Source organism: Aspergillus tanneri (assembly GCF_003426965.1).
Source record: "Aspergillus tanneri strain NIH1004 chromosome Unknown AapTan_1_pilon_pilon_pilon, whole genome shotgun sequence".
Taxonomy (NCBI): Eukaryota; Fungi; Ascomycota; class Eurotiomycetes; order Eurotiales; family Aspergillaceae; genus Aspergillus; species Aspergillus tanneri.
This window is the reverse complement of record NW_022984628.1, coordinates 2,116,884-2,133,340: the sequence shown is the minus strand read 5'-3', so window position 1 is coordinate 2,133,340 and position 16,457 is coordinate 2,116,884. Positions and strand designations below refer to the sequence as shown.

The window sequence follows — 16,457 nt, the reverse complement described above, 5'->3', positions numbered from 1 at the left end:
TATGAGATGGAGTCAGTGCCCCTCTAATGCGCACTATGCAGAAAAAAGGCAGGTAGATAAACGAAGCTGGATCAAAAAGTAAAGAAAATCTCGAAAACCAGTGTTTGTCAAGCACTGAAAAGCAAAATCTTTCTTTTCGCCACGTCTTTAGAGTTATTTTTTTTAATTTTTTCTATTCTTCAGTCTTATTTTCCAGTGATTTTGCCTGCAGAAGAACTGCAGCCACCCAACGGTGGCAAATATGTTGTTGGACTGAAGAATCCGAAGAGGTTCACTTTCGATCTCAGGGGAAGATTGTGATCTCTCTGTGCTGATAGCGATCTGGCTCTAGAATACAATATAAGGTAAAGGCTTTCTTCCAAAAACTGAATTGTTCAATGTAGGGCGATTGTTGGTAGGTAGAGTGTTGCAGCACGGAGCGGGAAGATGATGACAGTTAGTGGTAAGCTAGGGATGCAACAATAATATGCCTGCTCCGTTATGGAGTACATGTAACTAACTAGTACTTAGGTAAACCGCCCGCTAAGTATCTACCCCCATATTCAACACCACCCAATCTGACAGGGCGGAATTTTCAATACGCATTTTATCTATAGTAAGGAGTACCTAGGTGCTCAAGACTGGCTGACCTGGAAGATGACAGGTAGCAACTCCCTGGTGCCCAGAAAGTAGCCAAATTCGTTCCTTTTTTGGCCAAATACAGAGCACTACTTGTAAACTTTATTTGGGTATGTACCAATCCAGCAGTTATGTATTTGCTGCCTTGGGTATCGTCTGTATATTCTGTACTAGATTTAAGATCATAGATAGTAGTTAGTCCAGAAATACTCAGTGCAAATCTTGACATTGCTCTCACCACAGGCTAAAGCTTGTCATTGAATCCACTTCGAATAGGTCCATCCCATTCGTCCAACAATACTAATTCGCTTGCCAAGCCCATGGTGGTCAAGAAGATCGCCAACATCTTGAAAGGCTCGAAGGTTTGCCCCCTTAAAAACAATTTTAGCTTTGGTTAGCAAGACTTCTGCGTCATATATAAGAAGTCCATGTTAATTGTAAGTCAAAGCGCCATTTACTGTATTTGAAGACATTAAAGTACAGTGAACGTTCCTACATCCATGTTAGTGCCAGACCCTTTAATTCATTTCCATAGAAATAATAAGTACCGCAAAGCATGTCTCAATTCATCCTGTTGTCTACTTCTTTGTAGCCCTTTTCTAGTTACAAAAAGGCCACAAAACCATTGAAGAAATGCATATGACACCATAATCCCTGGTGTTAACCCAACAAATCTACAGTTTGTTAGTTTACAAGTATCTTCATATGAATAATGATGCTTACCCGAAAACAAGCTCTTGACTCCTCAAAAGAGAGTCAACCCCACCTATTGCAATTTCGACATCGACCTTTGTCTTCTGAATCTGAATCAAAAGAGCGCGGACAAGATCACCCTTTATAGTTCCAAGAAAGGGCAATCGCAAGTCTTTTTCGTAAGCTCTCAACACTGGCGTCAGATCTTTCCACAATAACAGAGGAACTCATGCGAGATTTGTCGTTCTTTAATTCCCCGTGGTCGAGGATGAAATCCACTACCATCCTCTCCAGGCTCGCTCGATCGGCCTCTAAGCTGTTCTTGCTCATCAATGCAATTTCACTACTTTCATCGTGCCTTATTGTCCTGACGAGCCTTTGGACCGGGTCCACAGCCCAGTTACTCCAGAACTGAGTAGCGGTTGACCCAATGTCCAAAACCCACTCAAAATTTCGTGATATCGAGCGGCCAAGTTTTTGAATAAAGTGCTCACAAAAATACGGCCACTGTAAGCGGCAGGCAGTACCGCACTATATGAGAAGGTCTCCAAAATTAGTGATCGTCATAGTTGAATTGGTAAGATGTGTTGGAAGAAGGATTACAAGTATATGTTGAAGTTGTTCAATAACAGGGGCAGGCGGTTGAAGAGACTGCCCGCAGTGAGGCTGTTTGGGGATATATCCCTTTCTATCAATTTTCGCGATCAATTCTTTTCCAAAATCGGGACCATCGGAGTTGCTCTTGATGTTTTCCAAAAGAGTTTCCATCAGGGCTACACTCCTAGAGACCTCAACACACCAGTGGCAATTGGTGAAGCCATGTTCAGTGAGATCATAACCTATATGCTTTGAAACACATTGTTCCATTAGAAGCCCGATGCAACGCGCATTTAAATCCTTCATTTCCCTCAGTCTGCCCATTTTATATGATATTTCAGACTTGGGAACAGCGAACGGTGACAGCATTACTAATCTTATAGAATACGGGCTGAGTGGGTGAATAGCCCCCAATATTGAATCGTAAAGCCCCATCCATCTAAATGGAAGAAGTGGTGGGGGGTTCTGGGGAGCAGTTTCGTTTGATCTATCTGAAAAAGCACTTGTCGACTTGTGCCAAAGCCTGAGGGGCGTCATCTGCATGTTGTAGAGCCAGGTATAGAATTGAGAGCCAAGGACATTATCCCAATAACAAATTTCGTCATTCAGGCGATTGATCTGGCTTAAGAGGGATTTTAAAATTACTCCTAAGGTCTGCACGGCTTTCGCCGATACCAACCACAAAAGGTTAATTGTATGTGCAGTCAGCAAGTCTGAGGCCCCATCCAATTTAAGGGAGGAGTACGAAATCGCCGAGATTAAGGCTGTGACCCAGCGCGCAACACGGGTTGGGACTTGGATGTGACGGAAAGCGAGTCAATAATATTGTCCAGGGCTATTAAATGCGACACAAGGATAGGGCTTTGCTTGCCTCCCCCCTCATCAGATTCTACTGATCGAATATGGGAATCGTTGATATGCCACTTGAGCCTGTACAGGTCGGAGTCCAAGATGCGGATAGTGCTGATTGTAAGACTCTTGAGCGAAACTCTCTAATGTACACATGATACAGACACTCATTTATTTACCACAGACATCCCTCGTGTCTTATAGTCAGCGTATTCTGGGGGGAGTAAGAGCGGGAATAAATAAATAGTCTGTATAATGAATGACCTAAACTTGATGAGTCGGGGAATAGCATCATACAAAACTTAGTGCAAAGAATACAAACTCGCAGACTCCACACCCCTAGTTCTGACAACCATTACGTACACGTCTTGCTAGATCTCCAGGTTTCGAGATTTGGACTACGGGATTTTTTATATAATTACGTGGAGTACTGGGGTCAATGAAGGGACCAACAGGCAAGGGTAGGGATCTTGTTACTAATGTCCTGACAAAATTTATTCAGATCTGCAAGCCATCATCACTAACAGTGAATAAGCTGTAACAATTCTTTCTTCAACATGTAGTGTCTAATGGCATAATATAGAGCTATATGGTAGTCTACTATAACAAATACTACAACAATAACAGAGTGCAGTAGAACAAGTTGTTGATGATCAAATAATCATACCTCCCTTACTCTTGACAAGGTAATTACATCGGGATTAATCCAATAGTTAGCAAGACATCAAATCAAGTAGGTAAACGATTTAGATGTGGAGTCACCTGTGGAGCATGGCATCGGTCTCAATCGGCTAGGTGGTGGTGCCAGAAAATCTGAGGACAGGGGAAAAGAGTCTCGCCACCTCGGGAATAGATGTCCTGATAGTGCGACTTTGAGCGTATCCCCTGAAATACCATCCACATACCAATTGTTCCAAACATTTTTGCTTGACTCCCCTGCTACTTCTAATATTAGTTTTACCCGCTCTTCTTCTTCTACCTTCCTCTTTTTAAGCGTCCCTGCCAGTGCTAGCCCCTACTTTTATTTTTTCCCGACTGGACTATATAGTGCCGACAATTCATACTGTTGCAAATCCTGGGTGAACCGCATACTGAACTCTCGAAATACGCTTTCCATTAAAAAAAAGAAAAGATGTGAGCATCTTCCCTCGTGTACCTTTTATCAATTCTAATTGCAATAGGAATTCGACATTGCTGTCGACGCCTCCCGTTACGTACTGGGGACAGTTTGAAGAGATTTCTAAATACAATTCTCACCTCAACTTCGTTGAAAAGCTATGGGCAGCATGGTATGCTTGGATGCAGAATGATGTCCTAGCAACTGGTATTATGTCATTTGCCATGCATGAACTTGTTTATTTCGGGCGCTCTCTACCATGGATATTTATAGACAGTCTTGGGTTGTTGAAGAACTACAAAATCCAGAACGTGAGTGCAGCGGCAATTTACTGCAAGAAAGTGCTATTCTAAGTAAAAACAGAACAAGATACCTTCTCTACGAGAACAGTGGGATTGTGCAAAATTTGTACTGCTAAGCCACTTCACAGTTGAACTCCCTCAGATATGGTAATAATAACTTTGTTACATCGCGAAGAACCTTATGCTGACAATTTATTAAGGCTTTTCCACCCAATGGCTCAATTTTTCGGTCTCTCGACTTCGGTCCCTTTCCCCTCTATCTCCACGATGGCGTACCAAATTGCAATTTTCTTCATATTAGAAGACACATGGCACTATTTCTCTCACCGTGCACTTCACTGGGGTCCTCTATACAAGGCAATCCATAAGATACATCATCAATACTCGGCTCCATTTGGCATGGCTGCTGAGTATGCCTCGCCAATAGAAGTGATGATTCTAGGGTTCGGTACTGTTGGCTGTCCAATCCTTTGGTGTGCTCTAACGGGTGACCTGCACATTTTCACCATGTACATTTGGATTGTGCTCCGGCTATTTCAGGCCATTGATGCACATAGCGGTTACGAGTTTCCTTGGAGCCTTCATCATTTCCTCCCATTCTGGGCAGGTGCTGACCATCATGATCTTCACCACGAGAAATTTGTTGGTAACTATTCAAGCAGCTTTCGGTGGTGGGATTACCTACTTGATACTGAATATACTCCGGAGGCGATTAAGCGTCGAAGGGAAAACAAATCCTTTGCAGGGGCTAAGAAAGATCTCTAGTATTTGGCCAACAAAACAGCAGTATGCCTCTCATCGCCCAGTTCTTGTGGTGGCAGGTTTGATTTACCGGATTTACAGCTTTTATGGGAAAGGAATGCTTTGGTCCTTTTGCATGTTAAGTGATCTACTCTACCAGTAGTCACATGATTGTATGTATTATTTTGAAGCAACATATATGTAATAGATATCACATGGCACTTGTTTTATGTGGCCTACTTACCAGTACTATCTCTGGCCTGCATAACTATCTATAATTTTCCAATTGCCGAGGCAATCAAACATCAATATTTTCAGTGCCAACAGGCTGTTCTTTGATTACACACTAGGTTTAATAAAAATATAAAGATTCCCTAATTAGGATTAAAGGAATATATTTAAGATCGCAATTATTCTAGCCAATAAATTAAATTTTAGTTCAGATTATAACCTTTTAAGATTACTGGTTTAACGTAACTGGTAAGCGAGCCGGACTTGTAAGCCAGCTGGATGCCGTATGCCATATTAAGTGGCACTTTTTTAAGACCTTGATGGCTAACAGCATATCGAGATGGACTGAGATTTATTATGTGTACTAATAGTATAGCTGGGAATTTATATTTTTTATATGTTTGAGGCAACATATCCGACTAGAATTCTTAATACGCCCCGGGGCTTAGGTTTTAAACCTTGGGATATATAGAGTTCTAAGTATGTCCCGCACCCATATGTTTTTACATTAGAAGTAGACAAGGCTTAAGCATTATTTTAAGCTTGCCTTAAACCTTTTATCTAATGCTATATTTGATCTTATTTTTGGCCTTAAATTATTGGGGCCTTATAAGATTAGTGCTACTTATGTAAGGTTTGTGTATTTAGGGTAAAAAAAATTAGAGCTCAAGATTCTATATCTGCCTGCCCCAAGATATTATACATATTATAGATTTAACTAATAAAGTGTCAAATATTTAACTGGTCAGGATGATTGGCTGTTATGGTGTAATAGTTTTAGGATTGTAACCAAAACAAAGGTATCTGGGACCATATAAGTCCTAATATAAAAATCAAACCAAGACTACCAACGAAATCTTAATAACTTGATATTTCACGAACTCCAGCTCTAGTTTGATACTAGACCTAAATCTGGATTAACAAGGAATCTGGAGAAATGCAACCCGAGAATATAACCTAAAAAAGAAAAATTATAAATAAATAATTAGAAGTATTTTTTTAAATATTACTATTCATAACTAATTTAATATTTATGCTAGCATGCAGGCAACCATAGGAAATAATTTAGCTTTTAGTATCTTAAAAGTGCTTAAAATAAGCTGGCACCCTCTAACGAACTAAGAAAACAATATATTATTTAAAAATATTATTCAACTTAGAAGCTCGATCAAGTTTAATAATTAATACTAGGATTTTCTAACTGGAAAAGAAAACACATACTCCAAGCAGTTAAGTATAGGCGAAACTTAGCAAAGTGCGAGCTAGTCCTTTACTTAATTTTTTAAAGGCAGCTTTGATTATCTTACCGTATTTTATAGATTATAGCAGGATAAACTACTAGAGGAAAATTATAAAACATTTAATTTTATTTTCCAAATCACCAAACAGTTTAGGGATTTAATAAAACTAAACCAGTTAAATTGATTTAAAACCTTTAAGATCTATATAAAAATCATAGTTCAGGTAACTTTTAAAAGTAAATAATTAGCAAAATTTAAGAATCTCAACCCATTTAGATAATTATCAGAATTCTAGCTAAATTTAAAAAATTTGAATTAGCCACCCGAACATACCTATATAATTTTCGCACTAAATAATAGTTATTGGTATTTTGTGGATTTACATGTATATTAAAATTTAATTCACAAGCCACCTAATTAGTAATTTAATTATAAAATTAAAAAAATATGTAGATGCCTGCAAAATAAGCAATTTAGGGTTATAACGTAATCGCAAGCGAGCGCCGCACTTCTGTGCTGCATATAAAATAGCACTCTTTGAAACCTTAATATCTCAACCACCAGTAGATATAGAAATATCTTGATAAGATAATAACATATATATAAACTTTAAAAGGGTGTTTTTATATTTTCATGTTTTTAGGTAGTTTTCTTGGCTTTAAATACTAGGACAACTAAAAGTATAAAAATACAGCTGTAATTTATCTTACCTGGAGAAATATTTATTCCGGAAATTTCTCTGCTTAATATATATATACACAGTATTATATTATACTGTATATTTAATTTTATGTCCCCTAGGTGCTTTATTGTTGAGATATTGGACTCTCAAAAAGTGTCAATTTATATGGAATACAGAGGCACGGCGCTCGCTTACCGATTGCGTTATACTAAATTATTTAGCTAAAGCTGAGTCTTGCTATAAAAACCGTAAGGCTCTAGTTCCAATTTTATATATAATCTAAACCCTGGTTCAGCCGAAACACTAGGCATTATAATCTATAATATCTAGTAATGTAGACCTAGAAAGACATTCTTTAAAAAATAGGCCTTCACTGCTGCATCAAATATCTATATAGATATTCAACTCTAAATCCAAGTTTTATAATTCTTAACCTAAATTAAAGGTTAAAACTGGGAATACCACTGCGGAAATTCAAGGCTCTGGAACAGTTAACTTAACCCCTTTAAATTCTATAAAATAATATTTAATCTCAGTCTTTCAAGCGCTGCTTATATCCTAATTTTTATACAAAAGATTCTTACTTTTAAAGCTAAAGTTGCTGGCTGTAAACACGCAAAGCCCAGAGGAAGGACATAGTCAATTTCATTGATTAGTGTAATGTTGAAGATTAAAGTTGGACAAGGTCAAACATTCGAAGTATAGATAAATAAAGTAGGGTAACCGCTAAGAACCACTTATATAGTTCTAACCTATATAAGCGTGCAATATATAGGTTTTTTTTTTAAAAAAAATAAGGTTACTCTTAACTACTACTAATTAGATACATGAAAGTGCATATTAAGTAGAAAATTAAAAAAATTATAAAATAATTTAGTACCACAAGGGCTGGTAGTAATTAAAAAATATAAAATAGGAAATAAAAAATACCTAATTAATATTACTAATCTTTGGCCTAGAATAATAAAAAAACTTTTTAATAAGCTTGTTAGTAGTAATATTCTTGGTCTAGACATTAATTATTTTCTAGACTATATTTATGCTAGTGTACTAAATACTTAGTAAATAGTATTATTTTTTAGCCTCTCCTAATAGTGCACATTAGGATTTTATTTTATAATTTACCTGTTTAGGGAAATATTTATTAGATACTAGTAGTAGTTTTAAAAGGGTTTTGTAAATTACTACTTTTTACAGGCTTAAGTTATATAATTAAAACTACTAAATTTTTTATTTTAAAGGTAATTTTAATAAGATAAATATTTAATGGCCTTTTTAATCTTATAGGGCCCTAAGTATCTTTATAATAATTTCCTTAGCCATTTTAATAAAGGAATAAAATATTTTTTTATATAGCTAGAGTAATACTTTATTACTAGGCTTAAAAATAGGAGGGCTTTTATAATTTTAGTTATAAAATTCCCTTATTTTTAATAAGGCAAAAGCTAGAGCTTTTTTAGTATTAATTTAATATAAAAACTTTTAATCTTTTTAAAATACTTTTTTAAAATATTTTATAGTTATAACTCCAGGCTAAATATTAATTAATGCGGGGTGTTAGTGGAGGTATTTAGAAAAGTATTTATAATTAATATAAAAATATAAAGTCTTCCTAATCTATATTTAAAGTTTTTTAATTAATATTAAAATATAATTTTTAAGTTTTTAGATAAGCCTTGTAGTCTATCTATTTATTTAGGGATAGTATATAGTAAAATAAAACTATTTAGCTTTTATAACTATAAACATACCCTTCCAGAATAAGCTTATAAATCTATAATTACAGTTAGTAATCATACACTTTAAAAAGCCCTAGTTATACCTCTAAAAATAATTAAGGCAATTCCCTACTTACAAGCTGAGTAGATTTTCCTGGGAATCAAACTAATATACTTTGTAAACTTCTTAATAATAATAAATAACTAATTATTTAATAACAAAGATAAAGGTAGATTAATAATAATGTTTATAATTATGGTGTGGAATAGCTTTAGAGGTATATAAATTAGCTATAAAGCCCTATAAAAATAGTAATACTTAGGTTTATTTAGCTGGTATAAGTAGTGGTTAATATACTACTTTAAAAATCTACCTTGGTAAATAGTAAAACTATTTAGGCGGGGAAGTTATTAAGGCCCTAATAATATTTCTAATTATAAATTATTTTAAAAACACCTTTAACCAAGGGCCTTGGCAGATATTGAATGAGAAGGAAATGGTAGAACTCCGAAAGAGTAGGTCAAGGAGACACTCTTAGACAGTTCAGAAGTTGTGAGCCCCGAGCCCACAAGTTCCTGGCAACCAAAAAGGAGACAACATTCCTCCTACGCAACTGCGTTCCGTGGTCTATGAGGTTGTTGATTGTCTATTACCTCTTCGAACGAGGACTTAAGATAATCGCTATCCATACAAATGTCACGTGCCAATCCCCCGAATTCCTCCACTACAATATAACTATTATTTGTTGCCAGGCTAATATTTTATATAATAAGCCTTTGTCTAATTAATATAGAATAACCTCCGTGGCGCTTGGGTGTTTTTTTAAATAGCTAATAATCTTAGTAGCCTAAGGATTATTAGAATAAATATATTATAATTCTTGCTTAAAAAACTTAGATATTTTAACTGTTAAGGCAGAGAAATAAGCTAAATTAAGGTTAATATCTAAACTAGTAGGTTTCTAAGCTAGTAAATATAATAAGGTATCTGCTATAGTATTTATTTTCCCTAGTTAATAATCTTTAACTTTCTAAATATAGTTTAAGATTTTAACTAGGTATAAATTTAAGTAGTCTGTTATAGCTTAAAAAAGTCTAGATAGCTAAACTAATAGTTAAGGCATGGTCTGTATATATAAAATAAACTTAAATAATTTAAATATATTATCTCCCAGAGTACCTAAACCAGGCAGGAGACTTTAGAGTTTAGTAGGCTAATATCGAGTCTTGGTGCTAGTTAATAATCTAAATAAAAATATAATTAGTTTTACTACAGTCCTCCTTGGAGGCTTAGCAAGGGTTTTTAGAAATAAAAGGTTATATATATAGCCTGGAGTTTTTTTAAGGATTAATAGCCTAAATATATTAACCCTTTAGCTAAGTAGCCTAACCAAAGGAAATCCTATAAAGGCTTTTTTTAGATTTAAGCTTAATATTTAGCTACTTAAATCACTTAAAAACCTTATTTAGATATTTAATATAGTCTTTAAGTGTTCTGGAAGTAATAATAATATTATTAATATAAACTGGGAAAAATCCTTAAAAAATTTAGTTTATATATTTTAAAATAAATGGTACAAAGTTAATATATTTTATTATAGCTACTTAGAAAACCTTTTAGCTATAATAATAACAATGGCAAGATAATTTGCATACTTAGGTTTTACTAGCTATTAGTAAAAAAAACTTTGTAGTATTAACTACTAAAATATATATATAGGCAGTCCTTTATAATAATTTTTTCCTGGGAATGTAAAAAATAGAAATTAGGCTTAGTTTTTTTATAGCTTGTAGGCTAATAACTATTTATTTTTTAGTTTTGGTATTTTACTCATCCTAAACTAGTTAGTAAATAAAAATACAATACCCTAGAAAAGTATAACTAATTGCTTAAATTAGCTTGCTGTAAAATTTTAAAAGGTTAAAAATTTTGTTAAAAATTTTTTATTTTACAGTTTTATATACCCTAGCCTTTAGTATATACTTTTACTAACCTTTTTATAATATTATTTTTATTTATTATTTTTTATGAATATTAATAATTTTTATATTAAATTTATTAGGCAGGGCCTATATATTATATTTTTTAATAATATACTTTAGACAAAGTATTTTAGTAGATATTTAACTCTGTTTAATAAGATAATAATCTTATTAGGCTTTTTTTTTTTTTATCTAGAATAATAAAAAATACAGACTTATAATATATACACAAATAATTTTTTAATATGCTAGTAAAGCTTGGTTTAGCTTGTTATACAGCGTGATTTTTTAATAGGTTAATAAAATAGCTGGCATCCTTATTAATTAGTAGGCCTGTAATAGTAAATAAGTTTTTAAAAAGATTACCTATAGCTTAATATACTGTGGAAAAATTATCCGTATTTAAAATAGTTCCTATTTAGAAATACTAAGGAAAAATAACTAGTTTATTAGTATTATTCTAGACCTTAATAAATAATTTTATAATATTAATACCAGTAATAATAATTAAAGGCTCTGTTTTTTTAATAACTATATTTTTAATAGTCCTTGTAAAGATTTTATTAATAATAGTAAAAAAGCACCCTGAATTAAGGCAAATATCCTTAAGATTTTTAGTAGTATTCAGGCCAGCTTTCGCGGTGGTATAATACTAATACAGAATATTAAAATAATCCTTTAATAAAAATATCTAATTCCTGTTTAATTTAACAATTTTAACTAAATAGGCTTTAGTAGTAGGTACTAAATAATCAGGGTTAATATTTTTTTTAATAATTAATCTCACAAAGGTAAGTATATATTATATTACTACTTTGTTATTACTTTTAAAAGTAGTAGTGGGTAAATTAAAGTTTTTTTAATAATAGTTTAGCAAATATCATACATATATATATTATAGGTATTAAATAACTTATTATAAAGTTTGCTATACTAATAATTATCCTTATAAAAGGTATTATTATAGCTATTATTAAAAGGATTAGCATCTGCCCAGGTACTTAGGTAATTAGTTAGGCAATTAGTTATTTACAGCCTAGTATTAGTAATATTTACTTGCTTATTATTTTATTTAGAAATCTCCCCTTTTAGATCCCTAAATGCCTTAGTGCTATAGGTATGTTTATATAAAGGTTTTTACTGTTAGTTTTAGTTTTATAGTTAACAAAGCTGGTTAATAAGCAGACTTAAATAATTATATAAACCACAAACATTATTTTATAACTGGTTGTAGTTAGCAGGATTTGCTGGCTTATTTGCTATTTGTAGCTGTGGTCTTTGCTAACCTAGAATAAATAGTTAGTTCTGCTGGTTGTAGGGTTATTATTATCTAGGAGCTTGGTTAAACTAGTTAAATATTATAATTATATAGTAGCCAAGCAGATGGGAATCTCTAGTAGGCTTAAAAATAAAGTGGGTATATAGCCTTTTACTAATTAGTAAAAAAAAACCAGCTTATAATATAAATAATCTAAAATATTAGTATTTAGTTCTTAGTAACTATTTTTTTAAAAGGGTCTTTAGTTATAATAGGCCTAATTAGGATTAATTTTACTATATAATTAGGCCTTTAAGGTTATTTTTTTTATAAAAAATAAGGTTTTACTAAAAAAATCATTACTATTCTAGTTTTAATTATCTCTAGTTAGGGTTAAATATATTTTATATTATAATAATTTATTAAAAGGGCTAATAAATCTTAGTAGCTTGGGCTAGGTATATAACTTCTTTAGTAAATACTTATAGAGTTTTTCTAGCGGAAATATTAAAATAAATATATTAAAGGGCCTATACATTTATAAAAAAGTTTTAAATTAGGTTTAAATTATTTAGCTAAATAATATAACTATCCGCGCCTGTTACCACTACTATTCCTATAATTAATAAAAGGTAGAGTATGCAAAGCCTTTTTTATTTTAATTTAATTAATTTAAAAGTAAACTAAGGGTTTTGTAAAGGCAAGCTTACATGTAGGTTAGCTTAAACTATTTCTTTCCCTTTAAAAGTAATAATATTTTTAATATAATTAACAAATATATTAACATCCTTGTAATAAACATAGTTATTAACCTGTTTAATAGCTATATTTTTCTTAAGATCCGGCTAGAAGTAGCCTATTTCCTCTGTCTTCTAGGGGCTGCTGTTATTTAATCCATTTCTACCTTGACCAGGTGGTCCGGCTGGACCAGGAGGGCCAGGATCGCCAGGATTTCCAGGAACGCCGGGAGATCCAGGAGGCCCAGGAAGTCTAGGAGTTGGTTGCTATTTCCTACAAGTCTAAAGTTATTTTAACTATTTATTTATTAAACAGATGCCTAAGTTACTTGCATGGTAACTAATATTTAAGCAAGAATATCTTAACTAACCAAAGGCGGAGTGTTTAAAACAGGTTAATAATTAAGGTTTAATAAAAAAAATATACTATCTCCTGGTAAGCTAACATAGGTGTTAGATTATTAAAATTACTTAAAAAAATACTTCCAGCTTGTGTTTTTATTTACTCCATTAACCTAACTATTATAGGATCTGGAATAGGGACAACCTTGTCTCTTGGTTTAACAAAAGAGAAAAGCCTTTTAAAGGTAGCTAAGGCAGCTAGAGAAATACTTCTAGTTTTTGTTTAGTAAATAGTAAACTGTTTAACTATTCAGGAGACAGGTAGTGTCTGAGATTCTGAGATTATCTAAGGTTTAAAGACTATTAAGGTAGAGGATTGTCATCCCAGAGAATACAAAAATATCCAGTTAACTATAGGTTAGTGTATTAGCCAGTTAGTGTACTCCTAACTTAGTAAATAGTTAATCAGGTGTATAAACTCTGCAACTGCTTAATAAATAGTAGAATAATTAATATCCTAGTTAAATAGATAGACACGTGCTAATGGCAGCGATTTAATAATAAAGGTAATATAGTAAGATTGGTAAATAATATCCTATGGGATCTAGCTCCTAAGCAAAGCAGGAGGTATTAAGGTTAATAAGTAAAGCAATTTAATGGCCAAGCTCTGCATGCAGTCTGCAGGTCTCGCCGCGATGGCATGAGGATAGCACGGGATTCTTGCTAGGAGCAAGGAAATGAGGTTAACAAAATAACAATGAAAATAACATAGAAATAACTATAAATAATAAAACAGCGCAATAGTAGAACGCAGTAAAACAAACAATATGCTTTAAGCATAGCAGCTAAATAGTTAAATAAACAAAACGTAAGGACATGCTACCATATATAAAACACGAAAACTCAGAGAAAGGAATATAGTTATTTCGTTAATTAGTATTAAGTTGAAGATTAAAGGTGGACGAGGTCAAACATAGACGAATGGACTAGGGCGAGCGCCGAGAACCACTTATGCAGTTCCGACCTGTATAAGTGTGCAACACAGAGATTTAGCCTCTTTTAAATACAATCTAATAGATACTAAGCCTGTTTAGATTAACTTAGCTAAATTTAATAATAATTATTTTTAACTTAGCTCCTTGAAACCAGCATTTATTAGCCCTAATAGCCATATTTAACCTTAAATCTATGTAATTTAACATAGATAGTATATTTTTAAGTAGTTCTCTAAATAAGACTATTCATACTTAGTATCCGCCTGGATATGGCTAGAAAGGCAAAGCTTTAAAATTAAATAAAGCCTTATATAGTTTAAAGTATTCGCCTTTACTATGATAAAAGGAAATAGGAAAAACACTAATAGAATTAGGTCTAAAACTATTTCTAAAGATCCATGCCTATTTCTAAATAATACGCTTATATTAATAATCTTTATTAATAATATAATTATATTATATTATTCGAAAAATCATGAAAAAGCTGTTGCACGCTCGTACGGGTTGGAACTGCGTAAGTGGTTCTCAGCGGTCACCCTACTTCGTTCGTTCATACTTCGAGCGTTTGACCTCGTCCACCTTCCATCTTCAACCTCACACTAATCAATGAAATTGACTATGTTCTTCCTCTGAGCTTGCGTGTTTTACAAAAGCGCAGGAATTTAAACATAAATTCTTGCAGGAAATATAACATGAAAGATCTTGGTGAAATAACCAATTTTCTAAATATAAGAATTATTAGGGACAGACCTAATAGGAAATTATAGATCTGCCAAGATATATATATTAAAAAAATTGCGAATTATTTTTACCTAGCTAATTTAAAAAACACGCAAAACACCTCTGCCGTCAGAAAACTTATTAAAATTAGGGGCCTGACCATAATTATAAAGCGACTACAGCTTTTTTTAAAAAAATATTAGCAGAAAAATAGGTCTAGCGTATATGCAACTATAATATCTAGGCCTAATACTGCTAAGGCAGTCCAAGTTCTTTTAGGATTTTTACTAAATCCTAAACCAAAATATATATATTATAAACTATTTAATTGCATATTTATATAGTATATAATACTTAGCCATTAAATACTCTGCTGAAAATAGCCACAAAGTAAGAATTAAGGTTAGACCCTTTTATATTTACAGCACATGTGTGATGGTTTGGTTATCTCTGCGCTAGTAGAGATAAAACCACTTGACCATATAAAAAGGTACAAGACGACTGATCTTCGATCAGTTGCATCTAGCGCCTTATATAGTATGCAGGTTCAGCCTGTGACAACATGTCGCATATGCAGATAATAAAGACCGAAAAAGCTTTAAAGGCTTTATAGCTTTATTCTTTAGACTAATTAACTGGGCTGCAAGAAGAAAACAAAAAACTATTACTATTTTTACTACTAAAGCTAAATTACTTGCTTTAGCTAGCAGTAGTAAACAATTATACTGGTGGAAGCGCCTATTTGATTTATTAGAATTAGGGCTTAACCAAAATTTCAGATTTACTGCAATAGTTGGCAAACTATTAATCTTTTTAACAGAAGAAAATTTAATATTTAAAATTAAAATATATCAATATCTAAAATCACTGGCTGGGGAAAGAAATTCAAGATAATAAACTAAATATTAAATAAATATCTACTAATATTATGCCTGCCGATAGATTCACAAAACTGTTTTCGAGCCAAAATCATTAAAAACCTATAAAAATGCTAAATATGCATAATATTATGGTAATAATAATAATAATCTCAGCTTAAAAATATATATTAATTAATATATATATTAAAAGCTGGGGGGTATATTAGACTATTTAGATATATTTTAATTATTTAATTAACTACTTTATTAAGGAATTACTTAATTAGAAAATTACTTAATTAGGAAACAGAAATCTCGGTGGCCTGTTCCGCTGCCCCGAACTTCGAAAACTATATATAGCATGGATCCTAATCCCGAGATTAATTTGGAAAACACCAGGATGTTAAAGGTATAAAAGCAGCTTAAACCCCTGCTTGGAATATAAATAAACATATAGAAAGGTTACGTACTTGCTTATATTATAGTATAGGCTTATAAATAATTAGTATAGTTGTTAGTATACTTATTAATATATTACAAGGGCCCTATTAAAGTGCTTTATAATATATCTATTACAAGAAGCATATTATTAATATTGCATCTTAAGTTTTTAAAGTTGATTAAATAAATTTAGGAATTTGCTTGTTGTACGAAGCTTCCCCCAATTTTCTGATATAGCTATTAAAGGTAGTATTAAAGAGCTATAAGAAGTATATAATAACAGCTGTTCTATCTGTACAATTATTAAGTGGAATTAACCTCCCAGATAGGCC

At 32.5% G+C, this 16,457-nt stretch overlaps 2 protein-coding genes across 2 annotated transcripts; one reads left to right on the top strand and one right to left on the bottom strand.

Moving 5' to 3' along the window:
- Positions 1-4,443: 4,443 nt before the first annotated feature.
- On the top strand, positions 4,444-4,892 carry MSMO1_1 (sterol desaturase family protein; the record flags this gene model as incomplete). The annotated part of the gene is made up of 2 exons (XM_033567392.1): positions 4,444-4,822; positions 4,885-4,892. 2 exons carry the CDS (start codon positions 4,444-4,446, stop codon positions 4,890-4,892), a joined length of 387 nt encoding a protein of 128 aa, XP_033429387.1.
- An 8,027-nt stretch (positions 4,893-12,919) lies between these two features.
- Positions 12,920-14,658, bottom strand: ATNIH1004_002705 (uncharacterized protein; the record flags this gene model as incomplete). The annotated part of the gene is made up of 2 exons (XM_033567391.1): positions 12,920-13,049; positions 14,606-14,658. 2 exons carry the CDS (start codon positions 14,656-14,658, stop codon positions 12,920-12,922), a joined length of 183 nt encoding a protein of 60 aa, XP_033429386.1.
- Positions 14,659-16,457: the final 1,799 nt, after the last annotated feature.